The sequence below is a fragment of the Tubulanus polymorphus genome, chromosome 11 (assembly GCF_964204645.1).
Source record: "Tubulanus polymorphus chromosome 11, tnTubPoly1.2, whole genome shotgun sequence".
NCBI lineage: Eukaryota > Metazoa > Nemertea > Palaeonemertea > Tubulaniformes > Tubulanidae > Tubulanus > Tubulanus polymorphus.
In genome coordinates this window covers 1,465,706-1,483,661 of record NC_134035.1, presented here as the reverse complement: position 1 = coordinate 1,483,661, position 17,956 = coordinate 1,465,706, and the positions used below count along the sequence as shown (strand labels likewise).

The 17,956-nt window shown below is 36.1% G+C and overlaps 3 protein-coding genes across 4 annotated transcripts in view; all 3 read left to right on the top strand.

The window, feature by feature from the left end:
• The window catches only part of LOC141912614 (twitchin-like), a 68,699-nt gene extending 65,234 nt beyond the window's left edge, over nucleotides 1-3,465 (top strand). The window contains exons 83-84 of the mRNA XM_074803913.1: nucleotides 377-585; nucleotides 1,129-3,465. Of these exons, the coding sequence (XP_074660014.1) occupies nucleotides 377-564 (188 nt within the window). The 3' untranslated portion in view covers nucleotides 565-585; nucleotides 1,129-3,465. The remainder of the gene's footprint in view (nucleotides 1-376; nucleotides 586-1,128) is intronic.
• A 993-nt stretch (nucleotides 3,466-4,458) lies between these two features.
• On the top strand, nucleotides 4,459-11,266 carry LOC141912791 (cytochrome P450 3A9-like). Of its 2 annotated transcripts, none has more exons than XM_074804187.1 (15): nucleotides 4,459-4,548; nucleotides 5,578-5,688; nucleotides 5,996-6,095; nucleotides 6,184-6,242; nucleotides 6,529-6,625; nucleotides 7,113-7,232; nucleotides 7,346-7,434; nucleotides 7,742-7,893; nucleotides 7,987-8,117; nucleotides 8,334-8,427; nucleotides 8,566-8,726; nucleotides 8,813-8,898; nucleotides 9,271-9,408; nucleotides 9,664-9,826; nucleotides 9,905-11,266. In XM_074804187.1, exons 2-15 carry the CDS (start codon nucleotides 5,612-5,614, stop codon nucleotides 9,986-9,988), a joined length of 1,551 nt encoding a protein of 516 aa, XP_074660288.1. In that variant the 5' UTR covers nucleotides 4,459-4,548; nucleotides 5,578-5,611; the 3' UTR covers nucleotides 9,989-11,266. The 2 variants fall into 2 exon arrangements, with proteins under 2 accessions (XP_074660288.1, XP_074660289.1); XM_074804188.1 differs by lacking the exon at nucleotides 4,459-4,548 and adding an exon at nucleotides 5,434-5,452.
• Nucleotides 11,267-12,093: 827 nt separating this feature from the next.
• LOC141913091 (cytochrome P450 3A9-like) lies at nucleotides 12,094-17,867 on the top strand. The gene is made up of 15 exons (XM_074804541.1): nucleotides 12,094-12,112; nucleotides 12,797-12,910; nucleotides 13,261-13,360; nucleotides 13,453-13,511; nucleotides 13,691-13,787; nucleotides 14,013-14,132; nucleotides 14,296-14,384; nucleotides 14,996-15,147; nucleotides 15,239-15,369; nucleotides 15,458-15,551; nucleotides 15,705-15,865; nucleotides 15,996-16,081; nucleotides 16,428-16,565; nucleotides 16,804-16,966; nucleotides 17,045-17,867. Exons 2-15 carry the CDS (start codon nucleotides 12,834-12,836, stop codon nucleotides 17,126-17,128), a joined length of 1,551 nt encoding a protein of 516 aa, XP_074660642.1. The 5' UTR covers nucleotides 12,094-12,112; nucleotides 12,797-12,833; the 3' UTR covers nucleotides 17,129-17,867.
• The last annotated feature ends 89 nt before the right edge of the window (nucleotides 17,868-17,956 follow it).

Genomic DNA, 17,956 nt, shown 5'->3' with positions numbered 1-17,956 from the left:
AAACACTAATCCATGTAAACTGTAGATGAGTGAAGAAATTCCACAATAGAATTTTATAGGATAGAATTCATTGAGATGAAACAACAACGTTTTTGGTTGTTGACTAACAGCCATCATTGGGTGGAATGACCAGAAACCAGAAGTATCAAAACATCCAGTGAGTTTATATGCTTTGTTACTTCTGTGTCTGGTCATTCTGCCTGTAGATGGCTGTTAGTCAACAGATGAAATATTATGGTTTCATTTTGATGAATTTCATCCTATTGCGGGACTTCTTCATTCACTTACCGAGATTGTTGATTGAGGAGAAATTGAAATGTTCAGGTGCCCGCGCTCGAAGGAATTTACCGACGTCTTTGCCTTTGTATCGTTTTAGTCACATGGAAGAAAGGAAAATCTAATGTCGAAGCTTCGGATAGGATAAAAGTAGAATCGGGCGATCGAAATTCAACGCTCGAGATATTGGCAACGTTAGCGACGGATAGTGGTGAATATACAGCAGTAGCCGGAACTGCTAGTTGGTCATTTTCATTAAATGTAACAGTGCCTGAAGGCACAGCATGAAAATGCACTAGTATCCTACAGGTATGGGCACATTTGTACCTCTTACAGTTGACATTTTTACTTAGAAACACTTTCAAAGTTCCTCTATGAAATATCAGTTTGTACCATTCACTGCTTAGGTTCATTGGAAAGTTAATGTTTTTACTCAAAACTATAACGGTACCTTGTTTTTCCTGATTGGCCAGGTCATTTTTTGAACTGCAATGAAATTTGTACCGTAATCATTTCTATAACTGCCGGGTCTGTTATGGTCAGCTTGATCATGATTTTGAAATAATACAGGGTACATGGGCAGCCGGCCTGGTCAACAATTTGAGCTCAGCAGAAATTTTTTTGCCTTTAGCCTTACTATCACAGTTCAGAAAAGTTAGTGATTTAAGTTTGTGGGAAGCTTCTGAGGCTATTCCGATCAAGTAGTTGGGAGGGTCTTCCTTGAGTACATAATATCTGGTACAATCTGGTACCTACTTCCACCATAAGGTGGTCAGGCATATGATCCACTGAGGAGATTTCAAAAATTTGCATCCAAAACATTTATATGTGTAAACATCATTTCTCTTGTAGCACTTGTGATATAAACATCTAAATGAAGAAACTAAGAAAAGAAGAAGAAGAAGAAGGATGAAATCAACAATATATCTATCTTCCTCCTCATCATTCGTTCATTCAAACAAATGAAGCACTTTATTGTTCGGCAGCCTCGCTTGCAATCATTGGGAAAAAAAAGCTTGCGTTAAATCTGTACATTTTATTATATCATAGCGCAACATTCACTCGCACGTGATTCGTTCATACGACTCGTGTCATAAGATGATAATTATTATGATCGATATTCGTAATTTCGTTTTTTCTTTTTTTGTTTCTTTTTCTCGAATTGAAAAAACGATGAATGAAAAAATGCCGCGTTTAAATGCTGAATTTTTTCTCACGCGATTTTACGGAAGATGATGATTGTTGTAGTCGTCGGGGTAACCAGGCGCGGGGTTTGATATTTATTCGGTTCAGGTTTTCCAATGCGAAAGCTTCAACAAACGATTTACTCTTAACTAGTCGTTAACTGCGACTGTGACGAGGTTATTTTAAGTTGTATTCGATATGGAAAGCTGAAACTATAATTAACTGAAGTCGATATTTATCCGTTATTATTCTGTAATATATAAAATGATAAGAGGAATAAGAATTCAGCATTTTTGTGCTTGTTTATTTATTAAAGCCTATACTGGATTGTTGTTTACTGAAATCGTAATTTTCACGTCATTCATTATTTCAACAACAAAAAAAAAACCGATAACGCTACCACCACCGCTGCTGTCCGTGGTATGTCGAAATCATGTTGTGATCGTCCATTTCTCATCGACTGTTTACTACTCTTACTATTAGCGATAACGATGATTCTATAGATTTGCATGCGTATACCATTTTTAGCGGAATGTACACTTGTTATAAACAATTTGACGGCCACCGCGTCGTCGCCACAGCCGCGTCGACGGTCGTCATTCATTGTGAACACGTGTGTGTTCTTTTCAATATGAACGTTCTATGAGGATAAGAAGGATAAGTTCTTGTACATAAAGCTTTTGTGCAGTTATGATGACGCAATAAATGTACATGTAGGAGTAAGTAGCTTCTCTTAGCTCTGAACTCGGTTGTACATGTTGTCAGTTGAAATTCGACTCGTCGGTTGAAAAGTAATTGAAAACGAAAACCGATTTCGGCTCTGTGTGAAGAGTTTTAAAGTAACTCAGAAATGTGTTACCGAGTCGGGCGCGGTGTCCTGTGCGTTCTCACCACAGTCAGCAATTTGGGAAAGAAACTAATAGAAAACACGGTGACTTATTAAAACAATCATTTACATGTCATCACTAACATTGAACATATTTTACATCTTAGCATAGAACTGAAATCAAATATGATTTCAGTTCTATGATCTTAGTTATAGGGGATATCTAATTAGTTATGATTAGTGCACCAAATGTGCCGCGTAAAAAGTATCATCTACTATAACTAGTGCTCTGTCGAAAAAAAAATCAACTCTCGATTTTTGAATAATTGATTATCTCGTTCATTGTACATGTACATTCTGCTCATGTACATTATGTTTCATATCTATTGTAATACATATATCATATGTGCTGTTGTTGTTATTAATAACATTATTATCTTATTACGTAATTCATTATGTTAACATCCGCTCGATGAAGTATTAATACTTATCGATTTTCCTTGTAAACGATTTTATAACCAAAACGTTAACCATTTATATTTATTGATGATTTTTCCTTATTTTGAGATCTATCTAGTCTGATTGTCTTCTAGTCTTGCCCTTTTTTGTGCTCGTTACAAAACCGATGTAGCTTCATTCATCTATAATTGTTCAGATTATTATGTATATTCAACTTTATTTAAAAGAAAATGAATGACTTGTATTATGTTTTATATTATGATTATTCTTATCAGTAAGTGAAATGTTCGTCGTTTAATTACTAATCAATTACATCGATTTACATATGCATCTATACTTTGTTTTACTAAGTGTTGTTCGACAATGTTGTATCTACATGTAGTTCTTAAACTCAAAAGTTGTTACCGTGGTGAGATCCACACGCGCACCAGCTGCTGCTGTTGCCGCTGCTGCTGTTGCCGCTGCTGCTGCCAAACACTTTTCTCGAAAAGTGCTTGCGAAGACTAGAAATTGTTCTGGTGTTAATAAAATGGTGCTAAAACTGGTGCTATCTCCCCTTTGGCTGCTGAAAAAAAAGCATATTTATCGGTCCGATGCTGTATCCGAAATTCTTATAGTCGAAATTTAGAAAAATCAGCACGATATTATCTTCGCATTAAAACATGTGCAATTTAGTGAGTTTCAGCTGTTTTATAGATATATATTGCTGCACTGCTATGATAAATAAAAATTTCTTGTTTTCAGTTTATTTACAGAATTCGTTGTTGTTTTCTCTGAGGATTTCTGCTCACTTGAAGATCTTGGATACGTAGATTCAGTTGATGTCGGAGACAATCTGCCAGGGTGCAGCCAGAGATTCATTTTTCTACATTTTGCCAATTTATTAGCCGCCAGTTTAAGTCCCTAAGAAGTGTAAATGCACATATGTACACAGAAGGAAATGATTTAACCCCCTAAGTCATTTGAGGGCATCATTTTAAAATTGCGACAAGCCTGTATCGATTTCATGAAAAATCAAACTAAAATGAAAGATTTTAACCCCCTAAGTCATTTGAGGGCATCATTTTGAAATTGCGACAAGCCTGAATCAATTTCATAAAAAATCAAACTAAAATTTCTGGTTCTTGAAATTGCTGCAGGTTATTTCATCATTTTCAATGAGGTCAACATATAAAACTAGACCAATCTTATACTTTTTGATGAAACTGGACCAAGGATGTACATGTGTGATGTCACAGGTTCGAACCCGGACTCTATTGATGGTTTCCAATGTGGATACTGGGCTGGTTACTACCACCTTTAGTCTAAGACATTCTAGACTGACAGCAGGGAAATATTTCTAGTAATTTCTATTAGATTGATATCAGTTTATAAAAGTGGGAATTTTAATTTATGAGTAATTTGAGAACAGGTTTTGAAAAGTGCATTTAAAGAGTTATCTTATAACTTCTGGAAGTTTTTATACTACGTCATTTGCAATGGGGAAAAAAACACGATTCATCCCCCACATCGTTTACGAAATATAAGCGAGAAAAATTAGAAAAAAAAACTTTTATTTATCATAACCAACTTAATAAAATTCCAAATTTTTAGTAAATGCAGCATTCGAACCCAAAGTGGGTTTCTTATTACTCGAATGCCACAGAAGCCGGAGTCCAATCTCGACCGTTAAGTGCTGCCCCTAGAAATAACGTTAGCGGTAAAAACGTGAACTAATGGGAGGCAGGATAGTCGTAGGTTGTAAGTTGTAAGTTGTACGCTGAAGATTGAAGCTCGTCTGTCGTTTTTACAGGAATTAATTGGTGAGTATCAGTCAATAAATCATTGTTTTTTAGTGTTAACGATAAACTATCAGTGAAATATGATAATATAAATGAGCGCAAATAATTAAGTTAACACTTTAACAGTTTTAATGGAATTGACATTTAAAAAATCCACGAAAATTTGCTAAAATGATGAAATATTTTGATAGTTCTAAACTTCTTCAGACCAGTCAGATTGAGTTAAAACTGCTGACCCAAACCTGAGGCTGAGGGGTTGTCTCTATTTGTTTGATGGAGGATGGATGATACCAGTATCCCTTTCTTATTTAGGGATAGGCCCACTTAGTGTTATCCTTCCACCATCAAATTGTGATAAGCCCCTGTGCTGTGATGTGACACAAACTTGACCAGCTTTGCCATTGACACTTGAAGAATAGGAATCCAGAATTAGCTGAAGACCTCTGATAATTGCCTTTGGGCTTTGAATGTGCAATCCCACTAATAATAGGGCCTATAGAAAAATTGTAATCTTTCAGACTATATTGTAGACGTAAGGCGGTAGCTTTTACAACGTCACTTTCCTTCTTTGGTTAGGGCCTATAATTTTGTGGCCTAAGATTGTAGCTTGTTGTTTACACCCCGGGCTATATGCCTTATTTGGTTATAATTTTACAGTCTTTTAGCGAGTTTATATTAATCGGCATCAACAACTGTGCAATGCATTCGGTGAAATTGTGAATCACGCAATTTGGCTGCGTTAAAAATATTTTTTTCATTTAGGCCTAAATGTAACTGTTGTTTGTATTGTGCAGATTTAATATGCAGGTTGTTTATGACAGACGGACGCATGCGCTCACATGATTATGAACAATACCCTTGAATTCTCCTTGAGAATTGTCATTGACATTAAAATGTTCACCCCAGAACTAGTTCTATGCAGGAGGTCTGACTGACGTGTCAAGACTAAATATAAACATAATATCAATGCTTTTACATTGCACAATCAGCAGAACCTGGCCAATATAAGGCTATTACTCATATGAACTAACTTTGACTTTATTTTCCTAGGTGCTAACTTGATTATTGCTGTGTGACCAGTGAGATGGATGTGTTTTTCGGTATACCCGTTTGGGTATTTGGAATATTACTTATACTCGTCCTGTTGATTTACTACTATGGGTAAGTAATTTTTAATATGCTTGCAATTCTTTATTTTGCTTTCTTCAAATTGTTCGAGGTCCACAGCCATCGTTCTATGCCCAGTAGCTTAATTGCTTTAAGTTGGCATTTATGAAAACCTCACCTAGTTCCTCAACAATTAGGGGCCGAAAAATGGATCCCTGGTCACGAGTTAACAGGGCCCCCCTATGACTCCTTGATTCCTTAAAAACTCCTTCAAAATGGATGAACGTCGGATTTTTGCTTCAGAATAATTCAGTAATTATCTCTCAATCAGTAAAAGTTATTCAATGTGTTTTTTTTCTAGCTACGTAAAAAGCCCGATTCATGCGATCAGAGCGAACGGAATTGAAACGTTTACCGGTTTTCAGGCTTTCTTCGGATCTAGCTTGAAAATCATGACAACGGTATGAATCCTATATACATCTCAGCTACACGTAATTCAATTTGTTAACGAGATCGAATATCATCAATATTGTTGTTTCATTTGCACAGGGACTTATCGAATACGATCGGATTTTATACAGAGATTATAAAGATAAGAAAGCTATTGGGTAAGTTAGTAAAGGATTTTGGTAGTCAGTGCGGCTTTGCTTCCTCTGAAAATAGACAATTGAGTATGACAGCAGTGTTTTCAATAAGAAATTAACAAGCCAGGTCCCTTTGAAAAACAGGATGGTCCCGGAAACGAAAGCTGGTTTGAAAAACAGGTGGATCCTTTAGTTTACAAACGACAGACGGGTCTGGGACCTGGGACCTGGCTCTTATTGAAAACACTGGGCGGTCTAAGATAACTACGCTGTATGCTGTATTGAAATAAGTATTTTTTTCTTTTCATAGAACTGTATTCAGTGGCGTACCGTGCATACACCTCAGTGATTTGGACATAATCAAAAATATCGTCATCAAGGATTCGGCATCTTTTACGAATAGATATGTAAGTTGAAATTATGGGAAATGTAATCGTTGAAACAAGTCGGCGCTTCATGTGCAACGGCGATGTAACGTCTTCGGAAAGTTCCGTATAAAGAACAATCGACTATAAACGTCACGTCTGATATTACTGCGAGCATTTCATTCATCTATGCTTCACTAAATAGTAACTTCAATTAAGTATGAAGAAGATTTTCTGCGGAGTACGTCAAAATATGTCTCATAAGTTTCTGCGTAATACTGATTGTAATTCACTAGCTAACGTCTATTGATAGTACAATCTTTATAACACAAATAACATTAGAAAGACGATAGATTCATACATAAAGAAAATTGATGTACTTAAAATTTGTCCCTCTGTACTACAATATCTTCTGAACTTCGGAATGAGAACGGGACAAATAATAAAAGGAGGTTTACTGGCAACATGGCCGCTATTAGCGTTTCAGGCTAATTATGTATTTTGATTTTGATTTATTGTTCTTTTGTAGAAGTTTGTTATGACCGACAGTTCAATTATGAATAAAATGTTGACAATGTTGGACGACGATCATTGGAAACATGTTCGTTCAATGTGTACACCAACTTTCAGTAGCGGTAAAATGCGTAAGGTACGTTGATCTTAGGGCCTCGCATATATATAAATTGTATAATTGCTGCTATGTTCGAGGGTTTGTTCCGGGTTTAGATGAATAAATCTAAACTGTTTGTTTTATTCCTACAGATGAACGCCATGTTGCAGAACGGTGCCAAAAACCTGGTGAACAATTTCCGTCCGTATGTCGAACAAAACAAACCGATTACAGTAAAAGAGTAAGTATTTGCTTGCTTACCACTAAATCAAACTCAACTGCGGTGATTTGAGTGTCCTTCACGAACCAGCCACACCTGCCAGGAATGAAACAGGGCTAGTGATTTTTTTTTGTTGGAATTATTGATTAAAAGATTCATAATCGAATTTGCAGAATTCTTTTTTTTTCGAATTATAGCCCTTGAGAGGGATTAGACACGTTCTTATTCCATGACTCATTTTTCTGTTAAGATTTGACTAGATTTAAAACATTGGAACTAATTTTAACTTTTGAGTAAAACGTGTACCCATTTTTAAATGGAATTTCAGTGCGTTTGGTTGTTTTTCGTTGGATGTAACGGCCGCGACGATATTCGGATTACAAGTGAATTCACTGGAGAATCCTAAAGAACCGATTGTCGTCCACGCGAAGAAATTGATGCAAAAATTTACCGATAAAAGTTTAGGCGTGATTTTATTATGTAAGTTGAAAACGTGGATTTCTTCTTGTATTTGCTGCAGTGTTATCTCTGAGCTTTCAAAAATAGAGTCGGATTTGAATTCAATAATTTCAGTTATGGCTCCGAAGTTGTTCTCACTGTTGACGCGTCTCGGTATAATGTCGATGTTGCCGTCGGAAACGATGAAATATTTTGAAACGATTCTCGATCGGGCTCTGAAGGAAAGACGCGAAGACGAAGATCAGGTTACAATTCAACATTTTTAGATTTAGTCCCAACGAGCTATTGTGTTTTACCTTTCGTACATCGTCCAGCTTCGAATATTGAAATTAAGACAGCGTTAAGCATTTCACCTAGTGTGGGCGGTGTCCCTGGACCCCTGGGTTCAAGATCTATGTACTACTCACTTTTCGAAAAAATGTAAAAGCTGACAATTTTTACCTGAACGTTCAAACTTGTAGAGTCGCGCCGACTTCTTACAAACGATGGCGAAGTCGTACGTGAGCGATGACGTCGTAGACAGAGAAACAAATGAAATGAAATGGACGTCAAAAGGTGCGGATAAAATTCAATCTAACCCCTAGGGCCGCAGTTACTCAAAATACTCAAAATTTATATGATATATAATTGATGTGATATCATCAAAATTTTCTGTATTTTATATATGATGTAATATTCTCGAATTTTCGACAGGTCTATTGCGGGAGGAAATTCTGGCGCAGTCGTTCGCTTTCATTTTCGGTGGCTACGAAAATATTTCGAATTTCATGATGTACGTGGCGTATTGTTTGGCTCTGAACCCCGATGCACAGGATCGACTTATCAAAGACATCCACGATATCATCGGCAATGAGGTAAATCTTGAAAAAGATCCGTTCTTTTTCCGTCGATGGTTTCTAGTTATCCTTTAATGAAATTGCATGATCTTTTATCATTTTAGGCGCCAGATTATGACAATATTGGTAAAGTTGAATATCTGGATATGGTCGTCAACGAAGCCAGTAGATTACATACACTTGCTACACGGTACTTACCTGGTACTCTTAAAATCTCTGCGCCAGTTGCTCTAAGTTGGTTAGAGTTAACCATCTGGTCAATGCTCTGTTTAATTGTCGCAGTGTCAACTATCCACTGGTTATTTCAAGCATCTGAGCCTCTTGATCATCATCTCATTGAAAGTCTCTTCTTCCCAAGGATAGATGACTGACACTTAACAAATATGCAGTCAAAGTCCTCGTGGTTGAAATAGTCATTATGTCGATGACTTTAGCGTTGATTGATGACATTGATGTAGAGTTTGATAGTAATACTGTTTATCATTCTATGCATTAGTTAAAGTTTAAAGATTGTCGTGAAACTGTAGGCACGGATAAAACATATTTTAATGTGTATTTTTAGAATCGATCGTATCTGTAACGAAACTACTGAAATGAATGGTATCTTGTTTGAGAAAGGTTGGATGGCTGCCATACCCGTCGACGCTATTCACATGGACCCAGATATTTGGCCTGAACCTGAAAAATTTGACCCCGATCGGTGAGTAATTTTCACTCAAGAGCTAGTACCCTGTGGATCTCAAGGTTGAAGGGACCAAAAAACAGTTTAATCGGTAGGTTGTTATAGAGGTTTCATCCACTGTAAAACTTAGCAAAGCTATCCATCTAAGAGTGATACCTGCCTTAAGCTTATGAAATTTATGTTTTTTCCGCTGAATTTTAGAATTTAGTTTGTACAAGTAGCCTCAAATTTTTTACAAGTATTTCACAAATTCTATGTTTCAATTTTTGATAGGTTTTCGGCTGAAAATCGAGAAGGAATGCACCCGTGCAGTTTCATGTTGTTCGGATTGGGTCCTCGTGTTTGCATCGCTCAACGTCTGGCTTTGTTCGAAGCGAAGGTCGGCCTGGCGACCGTGTTGCAGAATTACCGTTTTGTGCCGTGTAAAGAAACAACCGTAAGTAATGAGATTAGATTTATTAAACACACGCAAAAACTACTGATTAATGAAATAAACAATGTTTATTTCATACAGATTCCTTTGGTTAAGGATACGTTCGGTCAACCTAAATCTCCGGTCATTTTGAAAATGGAGAAAATCATCTTCGGTGAAGAATAAACGCGCTGACGAACCGTGACAATTCATCTGGTGTTTGTATCTCCATTTGATGTTCAACTATGCCGTCACATTTTACACTTTTGTATCGTTTTACCCGTGTTTCTTACGAGATCGAAGATCGCTGGACGAATTTAATGACGTGTTTTGTATCGATGTACCTAGAAATTCCAGATCATATTATTTTTGGCAATGTAGCTAGCAAATAATGTCTTCAGATCCATCCACGTAAAACGCGACCAGAAATGAGTGTCGTAAATGAAGGACTGCTGGGTCAGTCTGTCAATGATGTATATGAAAATCTAAACCAGATCCAATTCTTTTCATGTATTATTGTTTACTCATAACCGGAACGCACGTGGTGGATGGGTTCAAATATCACAAATGCAAGTTATTATATAATTTCAGACGTTATAATCTTAACTTCTAAAGTAGGTTCCGCAAAATGTGAACTCGAATAATCGCAATAGCTTAAAGTACAATTAGAAACCTCATACAATTGAAACTGAATAAAAATTATTTATCTACTTGGATGATAGGACGACACATCAGTGAATATCTTGATAAAAAAGACCTATATGTAGTGAAATATTCTGTATCCATCGATTTCAGCTGATATTTTCTCGAGTGTATTTCTAAATTTGTAGTGCAATTTTATATAATATTTCTATATGTATATAATGTATTCCACAAATGATATTTATATTACAGAGTATATTATCTTATAGATGTTGTGATAAGGGGCTGTCCATATCAGATGTCTCAGGTCGTGGGGGTTCGTGAACTTTGGGCTTAAGGGGTACTTAAGGTTTGGATGTGGACATCCTTCGTTGAGGGGAGTGGTGATCACCAATGGGACACTATGTTTATGGGTGATAATGTAGGCTATCTATGTTCTCTACAAATAAACTGACTTAGTTCATTCAGAACTCATCATTTAGTGCATTACATGGATGATTTCAACCTCGAATGAGGAGAAATATTTAGCCTATAATGTTCTTGAGATAATGTATGGAATAACAAACTGACTGTAGTAGTGTATAATAAATGATGAAAAAAACATTATTTCGCATGACTTGACATCCGATGTCTTTGATTACTTTTTTGTCTGATGAACAAGGGGAAGGGGTTAGTGTAATGTGGAGATTCTTTGGACATGGATTAAGGGAGGGTCATAATATTGCAACTTTGTATGGACAGCCCCCAAGAGGTTTTTCCTAGATTTGTTGACTTATCAAAATTCTAAATAAACTTTTCTTTATTAAGTTCTGCATAATAATAACTGATTGTTTTGCAATTTTTCATTTATTCGTGTGTTACATTCAATTAGGAATTTTTGTTGGTATTTGGACGGATCAGAGGAAATTAGTGTAATCGACTAATGCTTCTAATAAGCAAGCAAATTGATACTAAGGAGGAAATTCTAAATTGAAAAAAACTTACAAACTTAACTTCACCTATACGTAAATGATATAAATCTAATTCTATATCATTTTCGTATTCCCTTAGATTAACAAGCAGTGGAACATTTTGGTTTTTGAAAATTGTCTCTTGTATCGCAACCATTATAAGCGCTACACTATACATAACATTGACGGTGAATACTAGAGGATAATAGTGGAACAGATGAGGAAAATCTTATAGATTGCGCAGCCTATATCTGCTTGTCCTCCATTTAATAGTTGCCCTATTCCAGCTCTACAGCCCATGAGCTAGTATATGTCTCCTTTTCTAATGAGTTGCAGCTCCTGTGACTTGGAATCTGGTGGTCAATGTCGTTAACTCGTCGAATCATGACCGTAGAAACATTTCCAAAAATTATGGGCCCTTCTTCCATGGGCGCGTCATTATCAGAGGTTTGACTGTTTGCGTTCTTTGTAATGGATTCTTATTCCTATAGATATATCTATAACTTGTGCGTAAAAGTGTGTCTTTTCTTTTCTATGAGTACAATCTAGCTGGATGTGTCTGTATTTACTTAAAGCAACAAAAGCTGATTATATTTTGCAAATAATAGCCCACTATTGTAAGTATTAAAACTGCAATTGAATTGAATTGGACAGTTGTAAGTAGTAAGTAGTAAGTGGAAGATTGAAGCTTGTATGTCGTTTTGACAGATTGTTTGTTGTGAGTATCTGTCAATAGATCTTTTTTTTTTAGTGTGTATAATTAACCGATTAGTGCAATAGTGATTGCAATGGGATTGACATGTTGGTTTCAATCTTTATAATTAGGCAAACTTTTTCTTCTTAACTTTTATCACCTCGCATCAACTTAAAGAAGCTTAAAAGACGTTAAAATGAACATTTGACATTGGATTCAAATGTCAAATCTTTTGTATCATTTCAATGAATTGACGTCAATAACTTAAAATTGCCGGTGGTAGTGCGTCAATAGAGAGAACTCAAACACTACACAAACAGAATTTTATTTAATATGTAAGAATACACTATCATCAATTATGGCTTTTTATAATCCATCATGATTTTTTCCACGCCGATAAACTGATAAATAAATGAATTTCCTTTAGGCTAATGTAATTCTGGGACTAGCAAAAAATATGATGATTATAATTGTCTAGTGGATTCTGTCGTAGATAAAATCTCATTGGCAATGAAGTGTACTTTGAAACTATAGTTCTATTGTGATATGTCTGACTGATGTGCGTCAGAGTCTATAAATAAACATATGAGTAGTCGATATATCAACGCTTTATCGAGGTTAAAAATGATTAAATTGATATTGCACAATCAGCAGAACCTGGGCAAAGACTTTTACTCATATGAACTAACTCTGACTTTATTTTACTAGGTGCTGCTACTAGATTATTGCAGTTGTGACCAGTGAGATGGATGTGTTTTTCGGTATATCCGTTTGGGTATTTGGAATATTACTTTTACTCATCCTGTTGATCTACTACTATGGGTAAGTAGTGATTAATATGCTTGCAATTTTTCAAATTGTTGAAACTTCCAGAGGTCCGCGGTCATCTTTCATGCTAAGTAATCTAATTAATTAATGGCTAAACCATCAGAAAGGAAGTAAAAACATATGTATTTAGTTTCTGTTGAGTTTGTTCTGTCCGAATTAAGATCAGCGAAAGCTTTCATTCATGTTTCTCAATTTGAAAAATCCTGCTATTGTATTGTTTGTCCTTAGAATAGATGATATTTGGTATTGGATAACAGAATAGGCCTACCAATATAGGTACATTGTTGTTATGAGTTCATTAATCTGACCCTTTATAAAAGTTGTTAAATTTGGTTTTTTTCTAGCTACGTTAAAAGCCCGCTTCATGCGATCAGAGCGAACGGAATTGAAACGCCGACCGGTTTTCAGGCTTTCTTCGGATCAGGCTATAAATTCATGAAAATGGTACGGATCTTATAAACAGCAGCTACGTTCAATTAGATTTGTTAACAAGGCTCTTTGTTTTCTTTCATCTTCAATTGTTGTTTTATTTGCAGGGACTTATTGAATTTGATCGGTTTCTGTACAACGAATCTAAAGACAAGAAAGTTATTGGGTAAGTTTTGTACTGTCAATCCTCAATTATCCGCCACTGCTGAGACTATAATGACTATGAGCTACATAACTGTTTTTAATCTGGTCCCAGTTTTGCGTATGGGTTAAACTTTCAGTGTTAGATACCCACAATCGTGGACACACCATATTGAAATAGATATATATATATATATTCCACAGGAACACGTTTGCTGGAGTACCGTATATAATGATCAGTGATTTGGACATGATTAAAAATATCGCCATCAAAGATTCGGCATCTTTTATTAATAGAAATGTAAGTCGAAATTCCACGAAAGAAGATTCTTAAGTCACCATTTCACCTGATTTTAAGTACGGGTCGGTCATTTGAATAATCGTACGGTTTATGCAAATCAAAGTTAATCTGTAGAACTACGGATTATCTGTTGTCTGTACATCACTTAATCCATGCTAGAAAGTGATGTGGATTAACTGTATCGTGGCCGAATTATGTATTTTGCGATTTATCATTTTTTTGTAGAAGTTTATTATGACCGACAGTTCGATTATGAATAAAATGTTGACAATGTTGGACGACGATCATTGGAAACATGTTCGTTCAATGTGTACACCGACTTTCAGTAGCGGTAAAATGCGTAAGGTACGTTGATCTCGGAGAACTGACTATAGTTGAGAGATTGCTGCCCCAAGCTTGGGGATGATGATGTTGATCCTAGGACCTCACCGGATTGAATTGCTGCTATGTTCGAGTGTTTGTACCGGGTTTAGATCGAGAAATCTAAACTGTTTTTTTATTCCTACAGATGAACGACATGTTGCAGGACGGTGCGAAAAATCTGGCGAACAATTTCGGAAAATTTGTCGACGAAAACAAACCGATTACAGTGAAAGAGTAAGTGTTTGTGAGTTGTATCAGTATTTAGAGTGGCAGCGAAATTATGCGCTACTAGTAAAGCGTGCTACAAGTAGACCTATAGAACTGTCCACATACAGCCGTATACAGCTTGATGTCGTACATGCTTAACAAAGTGTTGCCTCATCTGCTTGCTATCGACTGAATCAAACTTGCACCTGTTAATTCATTTATTTTTAGTCTTTTATCCATTTGGTGTGTGCTTTACAATCCAACCTGAGAATAAAGTAGGGGGCTTGTGTTGCTATACAAAATATACTTCGGTTCATGGTACTTTAGATACATATCAAAATTGCCTTTTTTATCTGTTGTGTCTCTCTTACAAAACAGCTACGAGTGCCGGGGATGAAACAGGGGTATCGACTATGAAATCGGTCTGCGAAATATAGAACATTGAATTTGCAGAATTTATAATATATTCAATTCGAAGCACATTAAATTCCATGACCGGGTCCTTGGTTAGAATTTGATATAAATAGAAATTTGGGAAATTAACTAATTTCAACTTTTGAGTCATTACAAAGTACTGTAAAACTGGATCTACTTGGTGGTAACTGTCTTCCTGTACCTGTATTTAAATGTAATTCCAGTGCGTTTGGTTGTTATGCGTTAGATGTAACGGCCGCGACGATATTCGGATTACAAGTGAATTCACTGGAAAATCCTAAAGAACCGATTGTCATTCACGCGAAGAAATTGATGCAAAGATTTACCGATAAGAGCTTCGCCATGATATTATTGTGTAAGTTGAAAACACTGTTTCGGGCTGTATTTGCTGCAGTGCTATCGCTGAGCTTTAAGAATTGAGTAGAATTTGAATTTGCAAATTTCAGTTATGTCGCCGAAGTTGTTCACCACGTTGGTGCGTCTCGGCGTGTTGTCGATTTTCCCGAAGGGAACGATAGAATATTTTGAGACGGTTCTCGATCGAGCTCTGAACGACAGACGCACCGACGATGATCAGGTTCCGAGTCAATATTTTGTTTAGAATTATTTACTGCTTTCCACGAAAATGTTACTGACAAAATTATTCTGAACGTTCAAACTTGTAGAGTCGCGCCGACTTCCTGCAAACGATGGCTAAGTCGTACGTGAGCGATGACGTCGTAGACAGAGAATCGAATAAAATGAAATGGTCGTCAAATGGTACAGATCAAATTTGTTCTAACCCTAAGGCTGCAGTTACTAAAAATATGAAATTTCTCTTTCATCCCTACTTACAAATAGTTCATGATCTTTCCTTATGATTGTTATTTTGTTCTTTGTGCCATTTGATGCATATTGCTGAATTTTCGACAGGTCTATTGCGGGAGGAAATTCTGGCGCAGTCGTTCGCTTTCATTTTTGGTGGCTATGAAAATATTTCGAATTTCATGATGTACGTGGCGTATTGTTTGGCTCTGAACCCCGATGCACAGGATCGACTTATCAAAGACATCCGCGATATCATCGGCAATGAGGTAAATCTTTATAGGGAAACTGGTACTTTTTCATAGTTAGATTTCATGTGAATAAAGCCATTTGGAAGATAGTGAATGATTCTGTTGATGGTTTGTAGTTATCGTGTAATTAAATCATTTCCTATTTCAGGCACCTGATTATGACAACGTTGCTAAGGTTGAATATCTGGATATGGTTATCAATGAAACCAGTAGATTGCATACGTTAGCTTCAAGGTACTTACTCTTAAATCTCTGAGCCAGTTGGTTAGAATTAAGCATCAGTTTTAATCATCACTGTACCGACTATCCACTGGGCCTCAATTATAATCTGAGTGAAATCTGAGAGAAAGATACTACAAAGTTGACATACCAAATGTTGACAACCTGTCTAAATGATGACTGATACTTGGTAAATTGAATCGGAAATTCTAACTGTGACGAAAAAACTAATGACAACTTCAGTAGTATGAGGACTTACCCAAGTTTGATTGTGATACGCTTTATCATACAATAAATAAGTTTAACATTAAACATATTAGTGAAACTGGAGACCTTCATTATCGTAATATTTAATTTTCAGAATTGATCGTATTTGTAATGAAAGGACTGAAATGAATGGTGTTGTGTTTGAGAAAGGCTGGATCGCCATCATACCCGTGGGCGCTATTCACATGGATCCAGATATTTGGCCTGAACCTGAAAAGTTTGACCCTGAACGGTGAGTACTCAGTGGACCTCATTAAAAACAAGTTTGAAGGGACCCAAAAAAGGTTTAATATAACGGAGTTCGATCCACTGTAGAATATAACTGAACTATCCACCTGAGAGTGATACCGGCCTTAAGCTTTTATTGATACTGACATACTTTTTCAGCTGAATTTTAGAATTTAGTTTGTTCAAAAAGCCTCAGATTTTTTACTTGTATTTCATGAATTTATTGTTTCAATTTTTGGTAGGTTTTCAGCTGAAAATCGAGAAGGAATGCACCCGTGCAGTTTCATACCGTTCGGATTGGGCCCGCGTGTTTGCATCGCTCAACGACTGGCTTTGTTCGAAGCGAAGGTCGGCCTGGCGACCGTGTTGCAGAATTACCGTTTTGTGCCGTGTAAAGAAACAACCGTAAGTAATGAGATTAGATTTATTAAACACACGCAAAAATTACTGATTAATGAAATAAACAATGTTTATTTCATACAGATTCCTTTGCAAAAGAACTCATTCGGTCAACCTAAATCTCCTATCATTTTGAAAATGGAGAAAATCGTCTTCGGTGAAGAATAAACGTGCAGACGAACCGTGACAATTCATCTGGTGTTTGTATCTCCATTTGATGTTCAACTTTGCCGTCACATTTTACACTTTTGTATCGTTGCACCCGTGTTTCTTACGAGATCGCGGGACGAATGATTGCGTCGATATACTTTGATTTCTTGGACCATATTTTTGGCAATATAGCTAGCAAATAATGTCCCCTGAGCCATCGCTATTAATTAGGACCAGAAAAGCGTGTCAGAAGTGGAGGACTGCTGGGTCAGTCTGTCACTGAGCTAAACCAGATCCGGATCTTTTCATGTATTATTCATTCTTTACTTTTATGAATATTGTTAATCGCTGTACTCACTATACACCGAATAGCCACGATAGGGCAAAGTACAATTTGATAAATTTTTATAGGGCTTAGTGCAATTAGAAAACTAAAAAAGGTAAACAATTTGATGAATTTTTATTCATTCACTGAATTGAAACTGAAGACGCAATAGGGTCTTGTAATCTAATATCTTGATAAATAATCACCGGTATACATAGTTGGAATTTTTCCATATACATAAATTAAGCTCGAGTGTATTTCTAAATTTGTAGTTCAATTTTATATATTTCTACATGTATAATGATGTATTCCATGAATGTATTTACAGCCTAACTGAGGCCACACTGAATGTGATGTCATAATTGTTATTGTTAACTTAATCAAATTCTAAATAAACTTATCAAAGTTCTGCGTAATAAATAATTGTTTAAGGATTTTTTTTGTGTATTCTGGATATATTTTTCAACTGTAAAACTGGTTATTTTTCACCCACCTTTTTTTTCTGGGATCTGTTTTTTTTT

What these genes read in the sequence shown, in the direction of transcription:
- LOC141912791 (XM_074804187.1), top strand. Translation starts at nt 5,612, where the DNA reads ATGGATGTGTTTTTCGGTATACCCGTTTGGGTATTTGGAATATTACTT. An exon ending in CTGTTGATTTACTACTATGG is followed by an intron (nt 5,689 to 5,995) that starts GTAAGTAATTTT and finishes TTTTTTTTCTAG; the next exon opens with CTACGTAAAAAGCCCGATTC. An exon ending in ACGATATCATCGGCAATGAG is followed by an intron (nt 8,727 to 8,812) that starts GTAAATCTTGAA and finishes TTATCATTTTAG; the next exon opens with GCGCCAGATTATGACAATAT.
- LOC141913091 (XM_074804541.1), top strand. Translation starts at nt 12,834, where the DNA reads ATGGATGTGTTTTTCGGTATATCCGTTTGGGTATTTGGAATATTACTT. An exon ending in GCGATATCATCGGCAATGAG is followed by an intron (nt 15,866 to 15,995) that starts GTAAATCTTTAT and finishes TTCCTATTTCAG; the next exon opens with GCACCTGATTATGACAACGT. An exon ending in GAAAAGTTTGACCCTGAACG is followed by an intron (nt 16,566 to 16,803) that starts GTGAGTACTCAG and finishes AATTTTTGGTAG; the next exon opens with GTTTTCAGCTGAAAATCGAG.